Source organism: Cibotium barometz, chromosome 3 (genome assembly GCF_041138505.1).
Source record: "Cibotium barometz isolate CiBa-2024 chromosome 3, ASM4113850v1, whole genome shotgun sequence".
NCBI classification, from domain to species: domain Eukaryota; kingdom Viridiplantae; phylum Streptophyta; class Polypodiopsida; order Cyatheales; family Cibotiaceae; genus Cibotium; species Cibotium barometz.
In genome coordinates this window covers 20,391,996-20,415,026 of record NC_141048.1, presented here as the reverse complement: position 1 = coordinate 20,415,026, position 23,031 = coordinate 20,391,996, and the positions used below count along the sequence as shown (strand labels likewise).

Sequence of the window (23,031 nt, the reverse complement as noted above, 5' to 3'; positions counted from 1 at the left end):
TTGGGAAGGCTTATGAAAATTGTACAATGGAATGTAAAGGGTATTTCTTCGCGCCAAAAGCAGTTCAGGCTTTGGCATACAACTTTTTATCATGGTTGGGATGTTTTGTGTGCAGTTGAACATAAGCAGCATAAGTTGGCTGGCAAAGCCTATGTATATAAGGGGTTTCATGTTTTCTACAGCGGACATCCTGCTTCGTAGTCAGGTGTTATGTTTGCTGTCCGTTCGCAGTTTCAGCCTTCTCTTGTGATTCAAGATGTTCATGGAAGATTTCTAGTGATACAGATTGTTTGGGATGATACGCCTTTATGGTTGTTAGGGGTGTATGCTCCAAATAATGCTCGTGCACGCCGTTTGCTGTGGAATGACTTGTGTATTCTTTCAATCTCTCATCCTAGCTTTGTGATGGGAGACTTTAATATGTGTGTCTCCAGGGAGCAAGCCATGTCGCCTCATTCTGTAATGGATGGCCCGGAGAGAAAGGTGTGGGAAGCTTTTGCAGCAAGATCGCTAAAACAAGATATGTGGTCTTGGTTGCATTCAGATGAAAGGGGTTACACTTATGCCTCACAACAGTTTCTGGGCACTTATGCTAGATTGGATAGGATGTATATTTTACATCAAGATCTCTTTTTGCCAGAGGTTATTACTATGATGGTTGATCAGCAACAGGTTTTGTCAGATCATTGGCCGCTTGTGTTTGAAATGGTCTATCATCCTGTGGATGCATATAAAGGCTTGTTAGGACGCTTGCCTTTGCGCTTAAATCACACTTTTTTGGAGCATGAAGTTTTTGATGTTTATATGCGTCAGTTGATACGACATTTCTCCACAAGAGTGTCCATGGCTGATTATCATGCTTGGTCAGTGTTCCTTACCAACACTCGGAAATTAGCGTGGCATTATGGTCTTGCTAATGCCTCTATACAAAAACAGCATGTGGCTCTTCTTGAGTCGCTTTTAAAGGGCTTGCAGGCGTTCATGTTTACGGACTCTATGGATGCTGAAGTTGTGGATGCCATAGAATGGCTGAAAAAGGAGCTATCTAGGGTGCAGGAAGCACAATATGTTCGCTTTAAACTACTTGCACGTCTTGATGCTTTGCAGGATGCTAACTGTCAATCTCATTGCTTCTATGATAAGTTGCATCAAAAACATATGCGTGAGAATATTGTTAGGTTGATGGATGCCAAAGGCAACCTTGTTACTCAACCTTCTGAGGTTATTCAGCATTGCATCAGGTTTTATGAAGATTTGCTTGCCCCTCGAGAGGATGTCTCACCGGCTGTCCTGGCTGCAAGGGAGTCATTGTTTGCTGAAGTACGATATCAAGTTGACCCTGATGTGGCGGTTCAACTTGATGCTCCTGTTACTCAAGGGGAAGTGGAAGCTGTTCTCTTCAAACTTCCCATGGGAAAGAGCCTGGTTGGGATGATTTGACAAATGAGTTTTTCCGAAAATATGTTGATCAGCTTGCAGAGGCTTTGACGCTTATTTGTCAAAGGGTTTGGGATGAGGGATATATGCATGCCGATTGGAAGGTGGGCATACTTCGTTTGTTGCCCAAAGTCCCTTCGCCTACTTCTTTGGCTCAATGGTGCCCGATCTCACTTATGGGTATTATGTATAAAATCTTTACAAAGATTTTTGCCAATTGCTTGCAGAAGGTGCTTCCTACTCTTGTTCATCCATATCAATATGGATTTGTGTATGGCAGGAATATTTTGCATAATATTCTTAATGTTCAAATTGGAGTGGATTATGCCAAGGCAAAGAAGCAAGAGATTGTGATGGTGCAGCTGGATCTTGAAAAAGCTTTTGATCATGTCAGCTGGTCTTTCCTTTCTCAGTTAATGACAGCCATGGGCTTTGGTCCCAAAATGGCTAATTTGGTGCATTTACTTGGCTCTGGCTCTATTACGCGGATTATGCTCAATGGAGGACTTTCGGATGGTATTTCTCTCACCCGTTCTCTCCGGCAGGGCTGTCCTCTTAGCCCTCTTTTCTTTGCCATTGCCACTCATTCTATGTTATCTCGCCTAGATGCTATGGCATCGCATGGTGAAGTGGTTCCTCATGGCAAGCAATTGGTTGCTCAAGCCCTTGCGGATGACACTTTTATGTTTCTCAGGGCCGAAAAAGCCAATATAGATCGAGCAATGGAAGCTTGGAATAATTTTGCATTGGCTTTTGGGCTGAAAATAAATTCAACAAAATCAGCCCTCATTGTATGCACGGAATTTGATCTTGAGGCATTAGGGTGGCAAGGCCGTGGGAGACATTGTTCGTCATCTTGGATATCCGGTGGGTGTGGATGTGGACCCCCAAGCGCTTCTTGCTTGGATTTCTGCTCGGATCTCCGATAAATTTGTGTATTGGAAAGCTCAAGGGTGGCCTATGCATGCGAGGATTAAGGTAGCTCAGGTTATTATGCTTAGCATGATTTCCTAATTTTTGCCTTTGCTACCTTGGACGCACAAATCTCTCATCCGTTTGGTTGCTCCCATTCGGTTTATGCTGTGGAAGAGGTAAGGAAATATTATGGGTCAACCATGGATAGCTTGGAATCACATTACGACGCCCAAAAGAATGGGTGGGGCTGCTTTACTGGATGTCCGCTTGCATATGGTGGCGCGTAGATGGGCGCTTTTTCAGGATATGTGTTTGCAGGAGCAGCCTTGGGTATTCATGGCTTGTGAGTTGATTGAGTTGGAGGGATTGTCACATGGGCGGACATGTGTGCAAGCTTCATGGTGGGACATTGTGAATGCGGCTCATCCTGTCCGTATTCGCTCATCACACATTTTATCGCATATTCTCCTTTCTTGGCATGAAGTTCTACTATTGGCTCGGTGGGATCCTGGTCATGAAAGACTACTTTTGAACTCTTTGCAATTCCAAACATTTGTGGAGTCGCGTGTCGTTGTTTGGCCAGACAGAGATGCTTCACGCATACGACTCAACCGCATGGTCAGGCTAGGCTTGGTTAGAATCCGAGATGCTGTGATACCTGGTCGTGAGGCCATATTCGTTTCGTCGTATTCGGCAGCACTTTAGGGTTCCTCGGACATTTCAGCCACTATGGGTTGACATCATGCATGCAGTTGAGCCTTTTACTCCATTGCCTCGGCCATCTGCAGATCAGCCTTGGCTTGATTGGACACTATGTAAATCTGGTGACTTGATATCACTCTCAACTAACCAAGTCTACCATAAGCTTGTATCAGAGAAAGATTGGGTTTCAGCCAAGGCCAATAAGGTGTGGGGATTGCACAAGTCTAAATCATGGTGGCAGAAAACTCTGATGCGTGGTTGGCAGTCTAAACTCCCTTACCAAGGTAAGGTTTTCATTTGGAGGATGTTGGTGGGAGGGTTACCTACACGCGATCAGCTCAGCCGTCGTAAAATTACATTGGCCTCTTGCTTCTTCTGCACGACATGCACTGAAACAGTTATGCATCTGTTCATGAGTTGTCTAGTGGCCCGTCAGATTTGGTCTTTTGTCTCTTGCGTTTGGGAGGCAGTAGAGAGGTCTACTGTTTCGGCTCATCAGTGGATATTTGGGATTTGTCCTCAAGTCATTACTTCGGACAGTCACCTTGTGATATTCCATTTCCTTAGATGGACAGGACTTTGGCATATTTGGAATACACGGAATGGGTTCATTTTTGATTCCTTGTGTGGAATACATGGGCACATTCTACGTATCCGCGGTTTGCTGCTTTGGCAGTTTTCTTCTCTTCTCTCAGCTCAGCTACTGGATGCAGATGTTATTTCGTTATGGTCTACGGCGGCTCGGTTGGCTCATCTTTGATGCTTTTATCTGGGATGCTTATTTGGCTAGGAGGCTTTCTTATTAGTGTACAGGTTTGCATGGTCATGATCCTTTAAAAGATCTTTTGTGGGGGTTTTGTTTGGGGCCATAGGTTCTGTGTGAGCCATGTGGCTGATGTACATTTTTACATATAATATAAAACACCATTTCACAAAAAAAAGAAAAAAAAGAAAAAAAAAGAGAGAAGCGTGTAACTCCCAAAGTGGAGTTGCTCCTTTTCCCCAAAAATATCCTAGTGCCCCTTTCAAAAGTTTATCAACTTACTAAGGGTCACTTATGCCTAGGGGCCATACCCTTCCTCTCACAAAGGGCCAGATGAAACAACTCTGCAGCAGACATAAACTGGTTCTGCACTGATCGTACCAGTCTGTACTTGCAACAGCCTATTTGTACCTTTCTCCCTGCAGCTGCCTGACTGCTGCACCAACTATACTCTGATGATGCGCCGCCCTCAGCTTATGATACGCCACCTGCAACTGTTCGGGACTGAACAGGACTGTACTCGCCAGTACTATCCGTACGGGTCTGCAGTACCCGGCTGTACCAGTCCGTACAGTAATGTACGTGCAACTGTTGCTTGTGTCAGCAGTCGTACCGGCCTGTGTCAGATGTCCTGTAGCGTCTGTGTTATTGTAAACCGGCCTTCAGATAGCAAAGGGCGGTGAAACAAACACTCGCACATAAAACACTTCAACACCATTGAGGACCTAGAAAGGAAAACAAACAGGGGGAGCTAGAGTGCTCCTGCAAATAGTACACGGACACCGATTGGCCCCAAATCGCAGTGGCGCCCCTTGCGGTATTTCTTTAATTGATTATAAGAGCTTTGATTACAATATAAAGCTGGTAATTCAGCCGTCCCAATAGAACTCCTGAAGCCTGCAAAGAACCTGCATCTGGCTTCCTGTCCACACGGCATCCACAAATAAATCCAGCCATTGTTCACATCGAAAGACTCTCTCACATTGAGTCTGCATACAGAAGCTTTCTCCCATGATCAAGGCTGCCACAACCATCCATAGCCTCTCACACTATGAACAGCATCACACCCTGACACATCCAGTGCTCTTGCATCACAACACAGACTCCCAAACTGTCTCTCAAAAGAGTATCACAGCACAGCATACCATACAGTCGACACACCTGTACAAACCCTCTCTACCTTCCAAGGGTACTGTCCATCTCTGTCATGGATTCCCTGTCCCCTGTCTTGTCAGTAGCAAGGCTGTACCAAACATGTGTCTACTCCTGTACCTTCTGCCTGCATGTGACCTATCTCCTGGAGAAACCCAAAAACATGTCTCTTCGAGAAAACCTACGACCTGTTTCCACATGAAACCCTTAGGCCTGTTTCCCTTTGAAACTTCTGTCATGTTTCCATACATCTAGTTGCATGTTCCCTCATGAAACATCTGGCAACATAGAGATGCCCATAACTGTAGATCCCACTGTTCCTTTCTGGCAGGAAGAAAACAATCTGCTCCATGAGCACGCAGCCATACGAGCTTGCATCACTCCCATGCCAAGAAACATAACCACAAGACCTGTACTTGCAGTCAAAAACCCAAGCACATAGCTGAATTTGCGACCAAACAAAAACAGCCCATAAACTGTCCCAAAACAGTCCCGAACCCAAAGCAAAGATAAGCTGAAAGTTCCATCAGATGAACGCCATCGACATGATGTCTATGTTCATGGAAAACTAACCTCTGCCTTCTGTAAAAACACGGCGTTCTCCAAAAAGCACACACATGGCCTAGCTTTTTATGCGCCGCCTGAACCCTGGTGATGCGCCGCCTGCAACAGTACAAAACTGACCTGAACTGGCTCACTTGTACCTGCTGGACAGAAATTGTACGCCGGCTGTACCCGACTGTACCAGCTGGTACAGATCTGTACCTACAACCAGCCGCCTGTCAGCAGTCGTACAGCCGCCTGTACCTGCTGTACAGCTCCCTGACGGCTTCACCTGCACCAGCCAACCACAGCGCAGCAATCGACTGAATCAACGCCGCCTGTACTTGCAGCCGGCTGTACCTGCAGCAGTCGTACCTGTACCTGCTGTCGTACAGATCAGTACGGGCAAGCTGTACGGCCTGTTCTTCCAGAACTCACAGCAGCTACCCCTGATTGGAAAAGCACACCCACCACAAAAGATAGGCGCCTGCTTTGCCTGGCAGCCCCTCCTTTTCCCCAAAAAGCACACGTGGCCCCAAAATAGCATAAGGGCCACGTTTTTCTTTAATGAAGGGCTTTTTAAAATGATTACAAAGGTTTTTAAACCTTTTAAGCTAAAATCTTTTTGCCCCCTTTCACACATGGGGTTATCCACACATGGGCTTCCATCTTCACTCCCACCTGATGCCAGTCACACTGTCCACCATGTCCCCGTGCACATCTGCATCTTGTCCAGAGAAAAACACAGGGTCATGACATACCCCCCTCTTGAAAAATGGCAAGCGTCCTCGATTGCACTCAATGGCACAGTAAAGCATCTCATGAGCAAAGATACCCCATATGGCAAAAACAATGGCCTGCCAATGCATCTGGATGATAGAACAATCATCCTGCACAATAAGCCACACTGTCCTCTTGCTTGTTCCTTCAGAACCTACAGCAAAAGTCTAAAACCAAATGGAAACACGTTAACTGTGTTAGCCAAATACAAAACCATGCATCATTCTACATATGACAAACATATGCATGACACACATATGCATTCGCAAACAATATGCTCCTCAAAATGCTCTACCTACTCCAAAGTAACAGTCTAAGGGCTGCTCGCAAGCCTTACGCCCATGGGCATCCCGCAGGACCCACGACTGAAGGTAAAACATGAGCATATGCAAGCACTCAATGCATCCAAACACTACATCTACCAAGTACTTTCCCACATATGTCTCATGGCCATCCCGCAGGAGTCACACCCAGTGGTGCATCCATGAACATAATAAAGCACTTGATGTATCATACCAACATACATGCAGCACATGACACAATGCAGAGTATTTCCCAATGTATTCTCAATGGTACCAGGATCCAATGGCACTAGAATACAAAAATACCTCTACCACAAAAAGTGAATGCATACATGCACAAACAAAGTTCGATCCATATTTCCATGAACCAAACCAACTCTAGGACTGCTCGCAAGACTTATGTCCTCCATAGAGTTATCCATAGTTGCAGTTTGAGTTCCAGGTGCGCGCGACTGTGAACCATACTCAACCATCATCTCATGTGACTAGTACACAATATCATAGAAGTCCCATAAGCAGATGTACTGTCAGCCTCAGTACCTTCGGGTGAATACAAAGATGTCACCAAGCGACTCCTAGATAACAAATGAGCCTGTCTGTAACAACAAGGGAGCGGAGGTGCTACCCCCCTCTTGAGCATCAGGCAATGCTCCAGACCTATGCTCTGCTGAACCTGAATGAGCCGTAACAAGAGTCGACTCCAACTCATAGGCATCAAGATAAAGCTGCAAAACCTGAGGTGAATCTGCTAAGTCACCCTCCTCCATCCACTTCGCATCCATCAGTGAACCTCCTCCATCCACTTCGTATCCAACAGTGAACAGCTCTTGAACTTCACAGGATAGCGAGGGGAAACCTTATCCTGTACCTTTCTTTCCTTTATGTGCCAGTATATGCTCAGGAATAAGAACCTCGTCAAGTTCCTCCACTTCCATTTGAGCCTCATCTGATACATCCTCAGGCACCCAAAACCTGCTTGCACTCCACCCAAGTGGTAAGCACAAGTCCTCGATGAAGCATAGTAGATCACCACTGCTAAACATAGAAAGAAACTGTCTACCGAACCCATGAAGCCTCTATGAAGATACCACCGGTGACAAACTGTCGAAAGCCATAGCCTTCAACGCATCTCCTGCACCATAACACTTCAACTGCTTCTTGTTCCTGGCCGACTACTTCTTGTCCTTGGTGTCTTTTCTCCTGAACTTCATCTTCAGCTCTTGCTCTTCACCTCATATAGGCAAAGACACAAAATCCTGTACTGTGTCCTGCACTTCCTTTTCACTTTCCTCATGTTGAAGCTTTTGATGTGACTTTCATAAGACAACCACGAGCTCGCCCCCTTAGGAAAGTTGGCGATTGTCCCGACCAAAGCAACCACGGACTCGCCTCCTTGAGAAAGTCGACGATGTGTCCCGGCAAACGGAACCTTGTAAACCGGCCTTCAGATAGCAAAGGGCGGTGAAACAAACACTCGCACATAAAACACTTCAACACCATTGAGGACCTAGAAAGGAAAACAAACAGGGGGAGCTAGAGTGCTCTTGCAAATAGTACACGGACACCGATTGGCCCCAAATCGCAGTGGCGCCCCTTGCGGTATTTCTTTAATTGATTATAAGAGCTTTGATTACAATATAAAGCTGGTAATTCAGCCGTCCCAATAGAACTCCTGAAGCCTGCAAAGAACCTGCATCTGGCTTCCTGTCCACACGGCATCCACAAATAAATCCAGCCATTGTTCACATCGAAAGACTCTCTCACATTGAGTCTGCATACAGAAGCTTTCTCCCATGATCAAGGCTGCCACAACCATCCATAGCCTCTCACACTATGAACAGCATCACACCCTGACACATCCAGTGCTCTTGCATCACAACACAGACTCCCAAACTGTCTCTCAAAAGAGTATCACAGCACAGCATACCATACAGTCGACACACCTGTACAAACCCTCTCTACCTTCCAAGGGTACTGTCCATCTCTGTCATGGATTCCCTGTCCCCTGTCTTGTCAGTAGCAAGGCTGTACCAAATGAGATTCCCCCGGTCGGGGTTAAGCACAATCTTGGCAAACACTTAAGCTATTAACATAATTAAACAATTTTAAATGGCGCAACACAATAGAGTAAGAAGCTGAATTTTATTTTTGCACACTGCACTAGGGCCGGAAAGGGCCGACCCCCCTTGTAATAGATTTTATTATCAAGGAAAACTGTTACAAGCCTCACGGGCATTCACATGCCAAACTGTTCAAGTGCATCCATGATCATGAAAACAGCATTGCAAACAAATTTGTCGTAGACGATGGAATCCATAGCTTCACTTGAGAGTAGCTTCGTTCCTTGATTCCTTGAAGCTTGTCAAACGCAGCTATGCTCCACTGGCATCCATACACATACACATGTGTGTGCCAGGACCGAGACATAGGAGACCATATTGACAAAGCATTCGAATCTCAAATTGAAAATTGCTTGCAAAATGCTCTTACCAAGTATTGGACGATCAATGTCGAGCTCCACCTCCGTGCGGACGGACTACAGCTTGAATGTGACCGTTTTCCACTTCCGGCTGAAATTAGGGTTTCTGATTTTTAGGGTTTTAAGCAGGTTATATGAGTCCAAAATTGGGCATTTTGGGCTCTTTAGATGCCTATGAGTAAGGGGCACAGCTTGGTATGGTTTCCTCCAAAATTAGGGTTTCTGAAATTAGGGTTTCTGCAGAATTAGGGTTTCTGAAAATTAGGGTTTCAACAGAATTTGGGGGCGGTAGAATGGTTAGGAGACTCCATATTCATTTAGAAGAGAGAGATAGAGTGAAAAGGTGAGCAACTGGAGGCTTAACTGTGAAAGGAAGAATCTTCAAGCTTTCCATTGGAGCTGGGAGCAAGAGGGAATGAAAATCAGCACTCTCACCAAGCAAAAAGTTAGAGAGAATAACAAAAATAGGCTCTCTTGAAGGGGGGCGCCTATTTCTAGAGAGAGAGTGTAGAGAGAGGTAATTTTCAAAATGAGTAATAGCATGGTGGCAGGTCCTCATACTGCCACCCAGTCCATAACCATCCCTTTTCCACACAAATTTAGTGGGAAGGGTGCCTGGACACTCGCCTAGCCGACCGGAAGGGAATTCTAGTCTATTCTTACTTATAGTTTGTCCGCCCGAGCTTTAATGAAGTGTGGACGCCCAATCTCACTTATAACTTGGGCGGACACACTTATTAAAGTGTGGACCTGCAAAACAAAGAATACATTGCTTTAACTCATAAAAGAGTAAAGTGGTGTACTTACCACCTGTCTACAGCCCACAAACGAGGTCAGAATACAGTTTCACTCGCACGGTTCACAAGAGGGCGTCCCCTACATGTGAACTACACAAACAAATCTTGCATGCAATCAAATAGTTCATGCAAAGACAGGATTTTTTAACTTGCAAACATGTTATGCAAGGATGCATTGAACAGTCTCCCTATTCATTTAGCTTGTAGTCCGTGGTACCACACTCTGGATTTGGGCGCAGATACACAATCCCAACCCATATATCCTACACCAAACATGTGTCTACTCCTGTACCTTCTGCCTGCATGTGACCTATCTCCTGGAGAAATCCAAAAACATGTCTCTTCGAGAAAACCTACGACCTGTTTCCACATGAAACCCTTAGGCCTGTTTCCCTTTGAAACTTCTGTCATGTTTCCATACATCTAGTTGCCTGTTCCCTCATGAAACATCTGGCAACATAGAGATGCCCATAACTGTAGATCCCACTGTTCCTTTCTGGCAGGAAGAAAACAATCTGCTCCATGAGCACGCAGCCATACGAGCTTGCATCACTCCCATGCCAAGAAACATAACCACAAGACCTGTACTTGCAGTCAAAAACCCAAGCACATAGCTGAATTTGCGACCAAACAAAAACAGCCCATAAACTGTCCCAAAACAGTCCCGAACCCAAAGCAAAGATAAGCTGAAAGTTCCATCAGATGAACGCCATCGACATGATGTCTATGTTCATGGAAAACTAACCTCTGCCTTCTGTAAAAACACGGCGTTCTCCAAAAAGCGCACACATGGCCTAGCTTTTTATGCGCCGCCTGAACCCTGGTGATGCGCCGCCTGCAACAGTACAAACTGACCTGAACTGGCTCACTTGTACCTGCTGGACAGAAACTGTACGCCGGCTGTACCCGATTGTACCAGCTGGTACAGATCTGTACCTACAACCAGCCGCCTGTCAGCAGTCGTACAGCCGCCTGTACCTGCTGTACAGTTCCCTGACGGCTTCACCTGCACCAGCCAACCACAGCGCAGCAATCGACTGAATCAACGCCGCCTGTACTTGCAGCCGGCTGTACTTGCAGCAGTCGTACCTGTACCTGCTGTCGTACAGATCAGTACGGGCAAGCTGTACGGCCTGTTCTTCCAGAACTCACAACAGCTACCCCTGATTGGAAAAGCACACCCACCACAAAAGATAGGCGCCTGCTTTGCCTGGCAGCCCCTCCTTTTCCCCAAAAAGCACACGTGGCCCCAAAATAGCATAAGGGCCACGTTTTTCTTTAATGAAGGGCTTTTTAAAATGATTACAAAGGTTTTTAAACCTTTTAAGCTAAAATCTTTTTGCCCCCTTTCACACATGGGGTTATCCACACATGGGCTTCCATCTTCACTCCCACCTGATGCCAGTCACACTGTCCACCATGTCCCCGTGCACATCTGCATCTTGTCCAGAGAAAAACACAGGGTCATGACAGTTATTCTGCCCGTACAGTACCCGCATGTGTGTTATTCTGTATCGTACAGTACCCGCCTGAACCTGCAGCCACCTGCTGTCCGTACCCTGGTCGCCAGCGCCGCTTGAACCAGCCGCCACCTGCTCTGTACGGCTTGCAGTCACCAGGTTTGTACGGCCTGCAGCCACGTGGTCTGTACGGCCAGTTTTGTACGGTCTGATCTGTACATAGCAAAAACCAGCAAAAATACACCCTCTGCAGCTAGCTTCCACAACTCCTCCAAAAACGAGAGAGAGAGAGAGAGAGAGAGAGAGAGAGAGAGAGAGAGAGAGAGAGAGAGAGAGAGAGAGAGAAGCGTGTAACTCCCAAAGTGGAGTTGCCCCTTTTCCCCAAAAATATCCTAGTGCCCCTTTCTAAAGTTTATCAACTTACTAAGGGTCACTTATGCCTAGGGGCCACCCAAGGTTAAAACATTAAAAATATTAATGTCCTTGGTCCCCCTTCACACTTGAGGATGTCCACCATATTTCTATTTGTCCAGGAACCCAAATGTGAATCATTAAATATTTATCTTGCTCACCAAATACCATGCCCACACTTGTGCTGTTCCACTTTCACAGGGTCATGACAAGATCTGCTTTTGTCTTTGTCTTTATCATTGGAGTTCTTGTCAGAACCCCCTTTCTCTTTCTTCTGTTGATTCTTCCCTTTGTCTTGTGTAACCAAAGCTTCATCAAAACCTCCATAGGTGCCGGTCCGCTCCTCGAAGCGAGACTCAATTTGCATAATGGAGGGGAGAACTTCCTCCCAAGTAACTGGAACAGGACGAGGAGAAGAAACAAGAAACTGAAAATAACCTCTCTGGAAGCTTGGAGAGAAGTTGAATAGCCATATCCTCTGTAGAGATATCCTTGCCACAAACAGCAAGCTCGTCTCGGAGATCTTTCACCTTCGAGATGAAAGCAGATAAAGATGGATAGGCAGAGATATCCTTGCCACAAACAGCAAGCTCGTCTCGAAGATCTTTCATTTTCGAGATGGAAGTAGATAAAGATGGAAGGTAGATAAAGATAAAGATGGAAGGTAGATAAAGATAAAGATGGAAAGTTCATAAGCTGCTTTTCCAAAGCCAAAATCCGTCCCGGATACTTAATCTTGTAAAGATTTGCAAATGCCTTCCAAACTTCATGTGCAGCGTCTGCTGTACGCACATGAGAGAGAACAGAATCCTGATAATTCAACATCAAAAAAGAGAAAACAGTAAGCTTGTCTCGGAGATCTTTCATCTTCAAGATGAAAGCAAATAAAGATGGAAAGGCAGAAACTGACAAGCTCATAAGCTACTTTTCCAAAGCCAAAATCCGTCCCGGATACTTAATCTCGTAAAGATCTGCAAATGCCTTCCAAACTTCATGTGCAGCGTTTGCTGTACGCACATGAGAGAGAACAGAATCCTGATAATTCAACATTAGAAAAGAGAAAACACGACGATCATTTGCAAGGCTGATTTCACCTTCACCTTCCACAAAGTGTAGTTGGAACCATCCAACTTTGCAGACTCAGAGAACATATGAAGTGTAGTCAGGGCAGCCATCACAAAAGCTTGGGCTTAATCTCAGAAAAATGCACAATCTCAGAAGGAGTGTCCACCACAGGTACTAGAAGCCACCAATCCTCAACTTAGAATACCAAAAACTGCAAGAGCCACCTGTAGGGAAGAAAACACAGCAAGGTAGATGCTGCAGCCCTGAAAAGGAGCAGCAGATAGGTGAAGAAGGGAATCTCAGAGATCAAACCAATAAGGGAAGACCTGAATCTGTAGTGGAGAGGCGTCGGAAGAAGCCAGCTGACCAGCAGCAGAACTGAGAAGAAAACGCAGATTTGAAGGTGCTGAAAACTGAGGCAAATCTGAGGCAGAAAGTTAATGCTGAACTGGGAGCGATGATACCATGAATGAGTGCACAGAGCGGAAGCAAACAAGCACTAGAGTGTGTTGAGCTGAGAGTGCAAGAGAGAGAGATATGAAGCAACTATGCTGAATATACTGAAGTGATACAGTCCCAAGCAAGAGACAAGAAGAGTCTCATAAGTGAGGGAGCAAAAGGAAAGTGAGAGGCCATCCCACCTATTTATAGGTAAGAGAGGCTGGCCGACTGGGAAAAAAGCACCCGACATGGGAAAAATCCCAGAAAAATGTACAAAAATGGGGTGCAGGTTTGACAGAAACTCAGTATGAAGGGCTTTGTGTGAATATATGCTCTTATGTGTGTGTGTGTGTGTGTGTGTGTGTGTGTGTGGAGTCATAGTTGCCAGGCGTTTTTAAAACGGGAAGTTTTATACGAGTTTTATACTTTTAAAAACGTTTTTTTATTTTTGGAGAAGTTTTTTATTCATTAATTTTTTAAAGCTGTAATTATGGCCTGTATCTATAGTTTTTAAGCCTAGGATGTTGGAACCACAGATTTCATGTATAAAAGTTAACCTTGTGCATGAAAACAATGACCGAGGAACCACAGATTTCAAGTCCTTGTAAGTTCTCGCATTAGGAGAAGGTGCATCTTCATTGACTTTAATATTGATTTACCAATGACCATTCAACATTAACCATTCATATACATTGTAAAGTTTAAAAATCGAAAGAATGATAATTGAAGAACTCAAACTCTAGAGGCTAGAGCTAAGAGACAAGTAACATAATCCACCATCCATGATCCATGATCAAAGTCTAATCAAAATGCCAAATTCCAATCACAAGTGCCAAGTATAAATGAAATAAAATAATGTCAAGACTGAAGACTGACACTCTAGAGTCTACACATCCATCTCAACATCATGATCAGATACCTCAGCCTCTGAATCTGTAGCATAAGTAGATGTATCACCCAAATCATCTGAATCATCTAGATCTGCCTTCTCTATCTGTGTTGCTGCAACACCCTGACTCGTGTCAGCTCGAGCACTAGATCTCGTTGCTGATGAACTGGTCATGGCCTGAACTCGGGCTCTCACTCTCGAATGGCTTCGTGTGGTGCGAATCGACTGCATGGCCTCCTCGTAGAGCATAGCATAAATGTCTCGCTCTTCACCTTCTGGATGTCGATTAAGTCGACATTCACTTGGTGAGGCTCAATGCAGTAAACACTCCAGCTGAGCGGTAGATAATCTGTTCCTCTTCTTTGTGTGAAAGAGAGCCCAAGTACTCCAGTTTCTTTCACAAGGACCCGAGCTGCAGTCTTGTGAGAGAACTCTCATGGCAATGCTTCTCTGCCATTCAAAAATTAGAAGAACTTAGAAGCTACTATAATAAATGAAGATTCAAGAAGTTGAGGAAAATTTACTAACACTCCATCACTTTAGGAAATTAGGATCACAGGTAAGTTGCAACAAAGATCCTACCAGATGGGAAGCACCAACGCCATATTTCTCCCACCATGACATAGGCTCAAGTTGGCACTCTCGTAGGCGAGCAGTGGGGGACCCAAAGTGTTTTCGTGTGGCATTCCGAAAGTGTAGGCGCTCTTGCTCTAATATCCTCAACTGCTGCATATCTCCACCAGTTAAATCATCGATGTACTCCCTCCAGCCATCCACTCCTCACATAAGAATTGCTTGTCATTTCTCCATAGAGGATGGAGGATGTGTGCAGCAGCATGAATTGGTCTATGAAACCATTCCCATCGAGTGAGCCACGCATTACGAAGATCTGTCACCCTAATTGATTCATTAAAACATTATACATAAAACATTAAAATTCATTAGGTGTGTTATGCATAAATGATACAACTTCCTAGTCAATGTAGTAATGTACTTACTCATCTTCTTCCAAGCCTTGTGCCTTGTTAATGCATTTACCAATCTTGTCCATATACTCATACAATAAGCCAAGTGTGTTGCTCTCCATATCGGCGGTGATGCGTAAGACACTGTAGAATGGCTGTAGAATCCTCACCAACACTTCAGCCTTCTTCCAAAAGGCTTCATCTCCCATTATAGTGGTTTCAAACTTCACATATTTGGGCCGTCTTTCTTTCACCTCATTCATCTCAAACCATGCGCGTGAAACAACATAGAAGTGTGCATCCATATTTCTCCCATGTAGCTCTAAGGGGTTGTATGTCTTCCTCTACCTGCATACGCTCTCTCCTAAGCTCACGAGTGCGCAAGGCCTCGTATGAAGGTCCCTCCCACTCATAGCCGATGCGGCTCACTGCCCTCATGCAACTTTCCCATCGCTTTGTCTTCAATATGTGGAAGGATAATACACATTGAATGAACAATTTGGTTATCTCCCTGGTAGCTGCTGCCACAGCTTGCTTTTGGATGCCTGCTTTCACACTCCCTCTCTTCAATGCATTCACCATGTGCAACTTAGGTGGACGTGACGGTGCGCCACTAACAGGCATTTGCATGTGCACCGAACTTGAAGCCACATCTTGCCCAGCTTGACCCGATCCTTCACTTTCCTCTTCTTGATCCTTTGTCCTTTTGGTCACACCTTGACCACTGCCTGACAACTCCTCTCCCTCATCTTGAGACTTTGCAGCCATCTGTGCTCGTACCTGATTCACCACATCTTTGGGCACGCTAGGGCATGTAGCAATGCCCTTTCCCTTTAACCCTGATACAGGTAGCCTTCCTTGTATAAATGTTACCACAATATTTGCATCTCCACCTGGAGGATTGGTCACGTTCATTGTAATTAGTTAGATCCTCTACATGTGCATTCATTGGATCGGGAGTTCGGCCCATTAATTTGGGCATGTTCCTGGATTCATCTAGGTATATATATACACAATCAAGGGCTATGAAAAGGGACCAAAAGGAACACCATATATGAGCAGAAACTGGGGATGAATGTGCTAACATTGCCTAATGCCCCTTCTGTTGGCAGGTGTTGCACTGTCCTGAATGTCCCGAGAACTCGATTCATTGAGTGAAGGTTGTTTTATCCGGGTGAAGGAGGGAACTCAGCCATGGGAGGTTCTTAGGTGAGGGGATGATTAACTCACGTGAGGAAATCTGTGCTGTGCATGTCACAGTGGGGGAAACAGGGAACTCTATTTCCAATTTCAGGTGAGGAATGCCAGTTTTTTTTAAAATGTTCGCTGGTTGCAGGTGAGGCTGGGGTTGTCGTGTTTTTTTGTTAGCACACGGCAATGACAGGTCAGGTTGGCGTCCTTTGCTTGTGTGTTTGTGCTGGCCATTTTTTTGGTTTTGCATGCGGGCTGGCAAGCTGAACAGGGCTGGCCTATGTGCCTGGAAAGTGAAACGTAAAGCCTTTTTAATAAGGCTAAGAGGTGAAGCTGTTTTAATGTTAGAAGGCTAAGCCTTAATGTTATAGAAGGCTGGGGTCTTCATCTTTTGTGATGGCAGTTCGGGCTGGTGTCTTTTGCTTGTGTGTGTTTGCGCTGGCTGTTTTTTTCTTGTTTGGCATGGGGGCTGGCCGGGCTGGTACAGGCTGAACAGGGCTGGCCTACATGGCTGGAAAGTGAAACGTAAAGCCTTTTTAATAAGGCTAAGAAGTTAATATCAGAATACGCAGCGGAGATGATGACCAGATCTGGGAACACTAGAGCAAAACGCATGCAGAAAAAAACAGCACGAGAGAGAGAGATGTAGGCGTGTAACTCTGCTCTATATACACAAGAAAATCCCGGGTATGATACACAAGTGGTATGGGCTGGGGGCCTATTTATATGCCCCCACATGAGCAATCGGCCTGCTGAAAAAGGCACTCCACGATTGCATCAAGTCGGCCAGCAGCATGCAACCAGTCGGCCCGCATTGAGGGTCCACGACTGGTCAAGTACAGTCGGCCAGCACCAGTACACACATCCTGATGTAGTCAGCCAGCAAATGGATCCCCTGCCAACTCAAGGCTGCCTCCCAAGCCACAGAAAAAATGGGGAAAATAAGGGAAAAATGCGGAGAGTGGGGAAAAATGATAAAACACCTCATAAGGGCGGGCACACCCACAACAAAGGCCCTGGTGTATAAAACTGGACAGGAGATGACTTCTAACACCCCCTCTCAGCTCCTGGCTGTGTGAAACCAACCACTGGGAGCTGGGGTGCCGCCTGAGCAAATCCTGAGATAGTGACTTCGTGAAGAGGTCCACCGTACTGTCCTCCGTCGAACAGAACTCTAGCAAGATGTCATCAGCAACGATCTATTCACGAACAAAGTGCCTCTGGATGACCATGGGTTCCTCCAGTGGAAGCCCAAACTTGCCATGCAATCTCTGCATCCTCACCACCTCACAAGCAGCATCACAAACAGCCCGGTACTCTGCCTCTGTCCGTGACAAGGCAAAAGATGACTGCCTCTTACTGCTCCGAAAAACTGCTCCTGGGCCTGAAGTAGATCTCCTCGTGTCCGGATCTCCTCCCCAAACTGAGTCACTCCATCCGTGGAGTCGGACTCCATCCAACAATCCCCCTCCTGTGTACAAGAGTCCATGATCCTTCGCATGCCGCAGAAACCACAAGAAACGCAATCCTGCCTCCCAAAGAGTCATCTGCAACCATGAGCTCAACTGCCTCATCAGGAAGCTCCCGTCCAATCCAGTGTCCATCAACCAGATCAATGAACCATACAGCTTCTGAGTCAAAAAGGCATTACACTGCTCACAAGGATCAACACCTGTTACGGTGCACAAACAAGTCTTGGAAACCTCTTGAAGACCACGCAAGGCCTTCTGAAACCTGTCAACCACCCCTCCTGAATCCGGAACCACAAAGCCTGGAGAAACCACCTCCTTCTGCAAGTAATCACCTGCCACTTGCTTGGCTTTCCGAAAGGTCCCCGTGGAAAGAACATCCTCATCTACTGGAGGTTCTTTGTCCCGAACACGACGAGACATCAGAGCATAAGTGACCTGTTCAATTTCCTCTGACTCACGAACACAAGAACCACCAACATCAGTATTGGAAAGTTCCTGCCAACTGCTGCCATCTACTGGTGGTAAGCTATCCACCATTTGGTCCCAGAAAGCCTGTACCTGCAATGTATCCACACTTAAGTGGCCATTACCAGACTGCCACTGATCACAACCCTGAGGACCTGGGAGAGAGAGTGCTGAAAGCTTGTAAACTCCATTCTCCACTCCGCCTTCCCAAACCACCTGGCCTGTTGCTTTGTCCCGGAGAGCAACAAAATGCTCATCAAACTCCACCCGTACGCCAGTCTTGCAAACCTGATGCACTGACAACAGATGAAAACCAAGTGCCGGAACATACAACACCTGGGAGGAATGCTTCCCTCTGCCATTGGGAACTATCTCCATCCTGCCCTCACTGTGAACTGGGATAGTGGACGTATCCCCAGTAAGAATGTGACCAGAACACCTGCAGAGATCCTGTAAACCGGAACGGGAAGGAGTCATGTGCCTAGAAGCACCACTATCGAGAATCCACTCCCGAGTATCCATTGCGGAGAGTCCTCCAATCTCCTCCCTGCCTGAAGAAAATGAAACATCGGTGTCCATCACCTCGAGGTGCACAAAAGCCGGAGTATTCATGATTGTTGCTGAGGAATCTTCACCCTTCTCGGTCTTCCGCTTGGGACACTGCCTCCAATAGTGGCCTTTCTCGCCACAATCATTACAGGTCCTCTCTGCCTTTAGTTTCTCGCGGTCAGCGTCGGATTTCTTCTCAGAAGACTTCTCCGACGAAGCCTTCCCTTTGCCCGAGTTACGGCCTTTTGACCGTTGGCCAGTTAAGGCCTCCGAACCTCCACCCTGAGGAGGGTTCATGAATCGTTCCTCCTGGTCCAGGACCATGGGCACAAGCTCCTCCCACGTGATGGTGCTGAGCCTACCACTGGTAATCAAAGACGAGTAAAATGCCGAGTACGAAGAGGACAAATGTGACAGCAACGTGATGGCCATGTCCTTTGACGATATCTCCTTCCCAGCTTGAAGAACTTCCTGCTGAAGAGCCTGCAACTTGTTAATATGCTCCCGCATCGTCGACGACTTTGCAGGACTCATAACCCGCATCTGTACTTCCAAGGAAATCCTTTTCATGGGTGATATCCTGTTGTGAAGAGAGGCCAAATGCTGCCATATACCTCTGGCCAGCGTCATATGCTTTACATGATTGATTACCTGTGGTGTGCAGTTGAGAAAGATAAACGAACGGACCCTGGCATTGACATGATCCCACATTTGTGTCTGAGCCTCCCGGTCCTTTCGGGTTGACGGTAACTCCCCTTCCTCTACTTCCGGCCGTGGAACACCAACAACGACGAAATCTGCGAGGTCGTAAGACTCCAGAACAGACGTGGGGAGTGTCGGGATCTTCACATGCCTCTCGGCCATCTCAAACAGATCTGCCATTGCGGGGATGTACTCTGAAAAGGGTGGGTGGGTGGGAACAAAGAAGAACTAATACCTGCAAGTGGCTGTCCAGCAAATCAGCCCACCGTCCTCTTGCTTCTCCTCTTCCCGAACAGTCCAAAACAGTCCACCAATCAGCCACACAACAGTCCCCCTCTTGCTCACACAAATCCCAAGAACTATCTAGAGCCTAGGCTCTGATACCATGTCAGAATACGCAGCGGAGATGATGACCAGATCTGGGAACACTAGAGCAAAACGCATGCAGAAAAAACAGCAGAAGAGAGAGAGATGCAGGCGTGTAACTCTGCTCTATATACACAAGAAAATCCCAGGTATGATACACAAGTGGTATGGGGCTGGGGGTCTATTTATATGCCCCCACATGAGCAGTTGGCCTGCTGAAAAAGGCACTCCACGACTGCAACCAGTCGGCCAGCATTGAGGGTCCACGTCTGGTCAAGTACAGTCGGCCAGCATGAGTACACACATCCTGATGTAGTCGGCCAGCAAATGGATCCTCCTGCCAACTCAGGGCTGCCTCCCAGGCCGCAGAAAAAATGGGAAAAATAAGGGGAAAATGCGGGGAGTGGGGAAAAATGATAAAACACCTCATAAGGGCGGGCACACCCACAACGAAGGCCCTGGTGTATAAAACTGGAGAGGAGATGACTTCTAACAGTTAAGCCTTGTTTTAATCATAGAAGGCTAAGCCTTAATGTTATAAAACATTCACTTTTTTTTTTTGGGTGAAAAGCTGTGGCTCTTTAGAAGGAAACAAAGTGTCTTGTGAACGTACCAGTTCAGCCTAGAAGGTGCTGTTTGTGCAAATCGCAAGCGAGAAGAGGGTGAAGAAGGAACCGGATCATCTGCCTGTGGGCACTTGGGTAACCTGAAAGCGCTTCCATCATGTTTTTTGTGTGTAGAAGAAGCTACCCCATATTTGGGAGACAAGGCAAAATCAGGAAAAATGGGCAAAGGGGCAATAATTGAATGGGGCAATTTTCCCGCTCTTCCATACAAACCTTGCTAAGGCTAATTTTAGGGTTAAGGCTTGGGTTTTATGATTTTCAGGGTTAGGGCTTGGTTGTGGACATCTTACAGGTTGGAGTTTGTCTACTCTGATACCATTGTGAGGACTTCTCAGCCTATTAGTGATTTATAAGACATGATTAGAGATATAACACTGAAAGTAAAGATGCTTAGAGCAGAAAGCTATGTTGTGTTGCATTGAGACACAAGGTCTTAGTGTAAGGGTAGCCATGTCTTTTGGACGTAGAGGTGTGTCCTTTGATCAATAGATGTCTCTCTGAATAGACGTGTCCTTTGGTGATGATCCATGTGATAGGGTGTGACCCTTCACTGGTGTCCTTTCAATGATTAATAGTAATTAGAGAGATTAAGTCACAATCGTGACAGGTATTACTTGGGTAGGTCAGGGAAGTAGATTGTAACTGGGAATCCAACCTCCATGGAAAAAGGGTGATATTGACTTAGAAACCATGCTTCCATCTAGCAAAGCGCCCATGGCATTGTTAATTTGATGGAGCTTCTCAAGTGGACACTACACTAAAGCCTAAAGTCAAACTTGGACCGGATGTAGCCGCAGCTGATGAACTGGGTAGTGGTGATGCAGCCCTGTTGGCAGAGTAAAGCAGCTTGCGGGTGAGCTGGAAGGTGGCTGTGGGTGGTTCTGCTGCTTGAATTCCTGCACAGAAGGCTGATGGCCTCTAATAAAGTGACTGATAAGAAGAGGAGCTAGGTTCAGCTGCTGAAAGAGGGGAATTGAGGTGGCCAGTCAAAGCGGCTGCCATGGAGGAGTCCTGAAGAGAGGCAAACAGTTGCCGAAAAGAAGCACTAGCTTTAAAAAATACACATGACGTACAACCATTCCATTCTGTCATGGTTGTGGAGGAGGCACCACATGGGCAGATCTGGACGAAATAACGTCACATACATTATTCCTCTGATTGACATATCAGCCCTTACAGAAAATTTGATTGGCAACTCTGATGTGTTTAGCTTGAGTGATGTGGACCCACGACCATGATGGCTAAAGGCCATGACCCTAAACAAGTTGCCATTAGATTTTCTTGATAATTTAGGACTTGATAATTTTAATTAAACTTTTTATGACAATTTCTTTGCCACCATTTTAATCTTGTTGTCTTGGCAGCTTGCAGGAAGAGAATTTTCTAAACAGCCAGCAGCCAGTGAAAAGTTTTTTTCAGGCACACATTCTAATGGACACATCAAGTGCCAAGCTCACTCAAATGATAGAAATGTCTCGAGTTTTACTTTTCATAAGTACTCTCAGGAGAGTAAGGATCCGGGCTTCTTTGAGAGGCTGGTGCAAGCATGGTGTGTCCTTTTTCCTTCAAGGCCCAAACCTGTCTCAAATGCTGAGATAGCCAAGCAGAGGCTCAAGATGATATTGATTTCAGATAGGTGTGCCATCAGTGATGAGGCGAAAAGGAAGATTGTGGACAATGTGGTGGGGGCACTTTCAAGCTTTGTGGAGATCGAATCAGAGGAGAAAGTGCAGCTAAATGTTTCTGCCGATCCAGCCCTTGGAACACTCTACTCAGTGATTGTGCCTGTCCGTCGGGTGAAGCCTCAGTTTCAAGATTACAATGAAGCCCTTAGAAACATGAATTACAGGGATGCACTTGGACAGATGAGAACATTGGATGTGAGGTTTGAGTATCCTGATCATATAGACAGAGAGTAGATGCTCTCCCTTTGTATGAGCACTGAGGTGGAAACTGTTGCTTTTAAGTATGGTACTGTTTTCTTGGCCCTCTGTGACTCGCAGAGACTGGAGCAAGTTTTTTTAAAGAAACAAAACCTATCGTGTGTATGATGTGCCATGTATGCCTCTCTGACTGTACATACGTAAGCTTTTTCAAATATTTGTTCTTTGCTGAGAAGTTCTATGAGTTATGGGAACAGTAGGAACTTAACAAGTCCTAGGATTGTTGTAATTGAACATGCTTCTTAAGGTTTTTAGGACATGAAATCACCACCCAACCATTTTCTTAGCCAAAGAAGCAACTCCACAAGCATATTGGAATTGATAGAGTTTTTGTAAGTATGGAAGCTGTGCTCTACTAAGATGTTTCGTCCCACAGCATAATACCAACCAGCAAAAGCTTCACACTTTGGGAATTACAGGTACTTTAACTATGTTATCTGCCACCCACTTTTTCATTATGTAGGGGTGGTGGTAGCAATTGAGCACCATTAATGAAACTCCAAATCAGTTAACTTGCTCTTGTACTCTGCCAAAACTGCATAAAACTCCACAGCTTCTCCAAAAGGCGTGATCTGAGGCTCCCAAAATGATTTTAGTGTTTTTGCATTGAATGTGA

The 23,031-nt window shown here is 45.8% G+C and overlaps 1 protein-coding gene across 1 annotated transcript in view; it reads left to right on the top strand.

The window, feature by feature from the left end:
• LOC147639820 (cell division topological specificity factor homolog, chloroplastic-like) overlaps window positions 1-22,825 on the top strand; it is a 41,858-nt gene extending 19,033 nt beyond the window's left edge. The window contains exon 2 of the mRNA XM_086774422.1: window positions 21,837-22,825. Coding sequence (XP_086630548.1) covers window positions 21,837-22,391 — 555 coding nt within the window. The 3' untranslated portion in view covers window positions 22,392-22,825. The remainder of the gene's footprint in view (window positions 1-21,836) is intronic.
• Window positions 22,826-23,031: the final 206 nt, after the last annotated feature.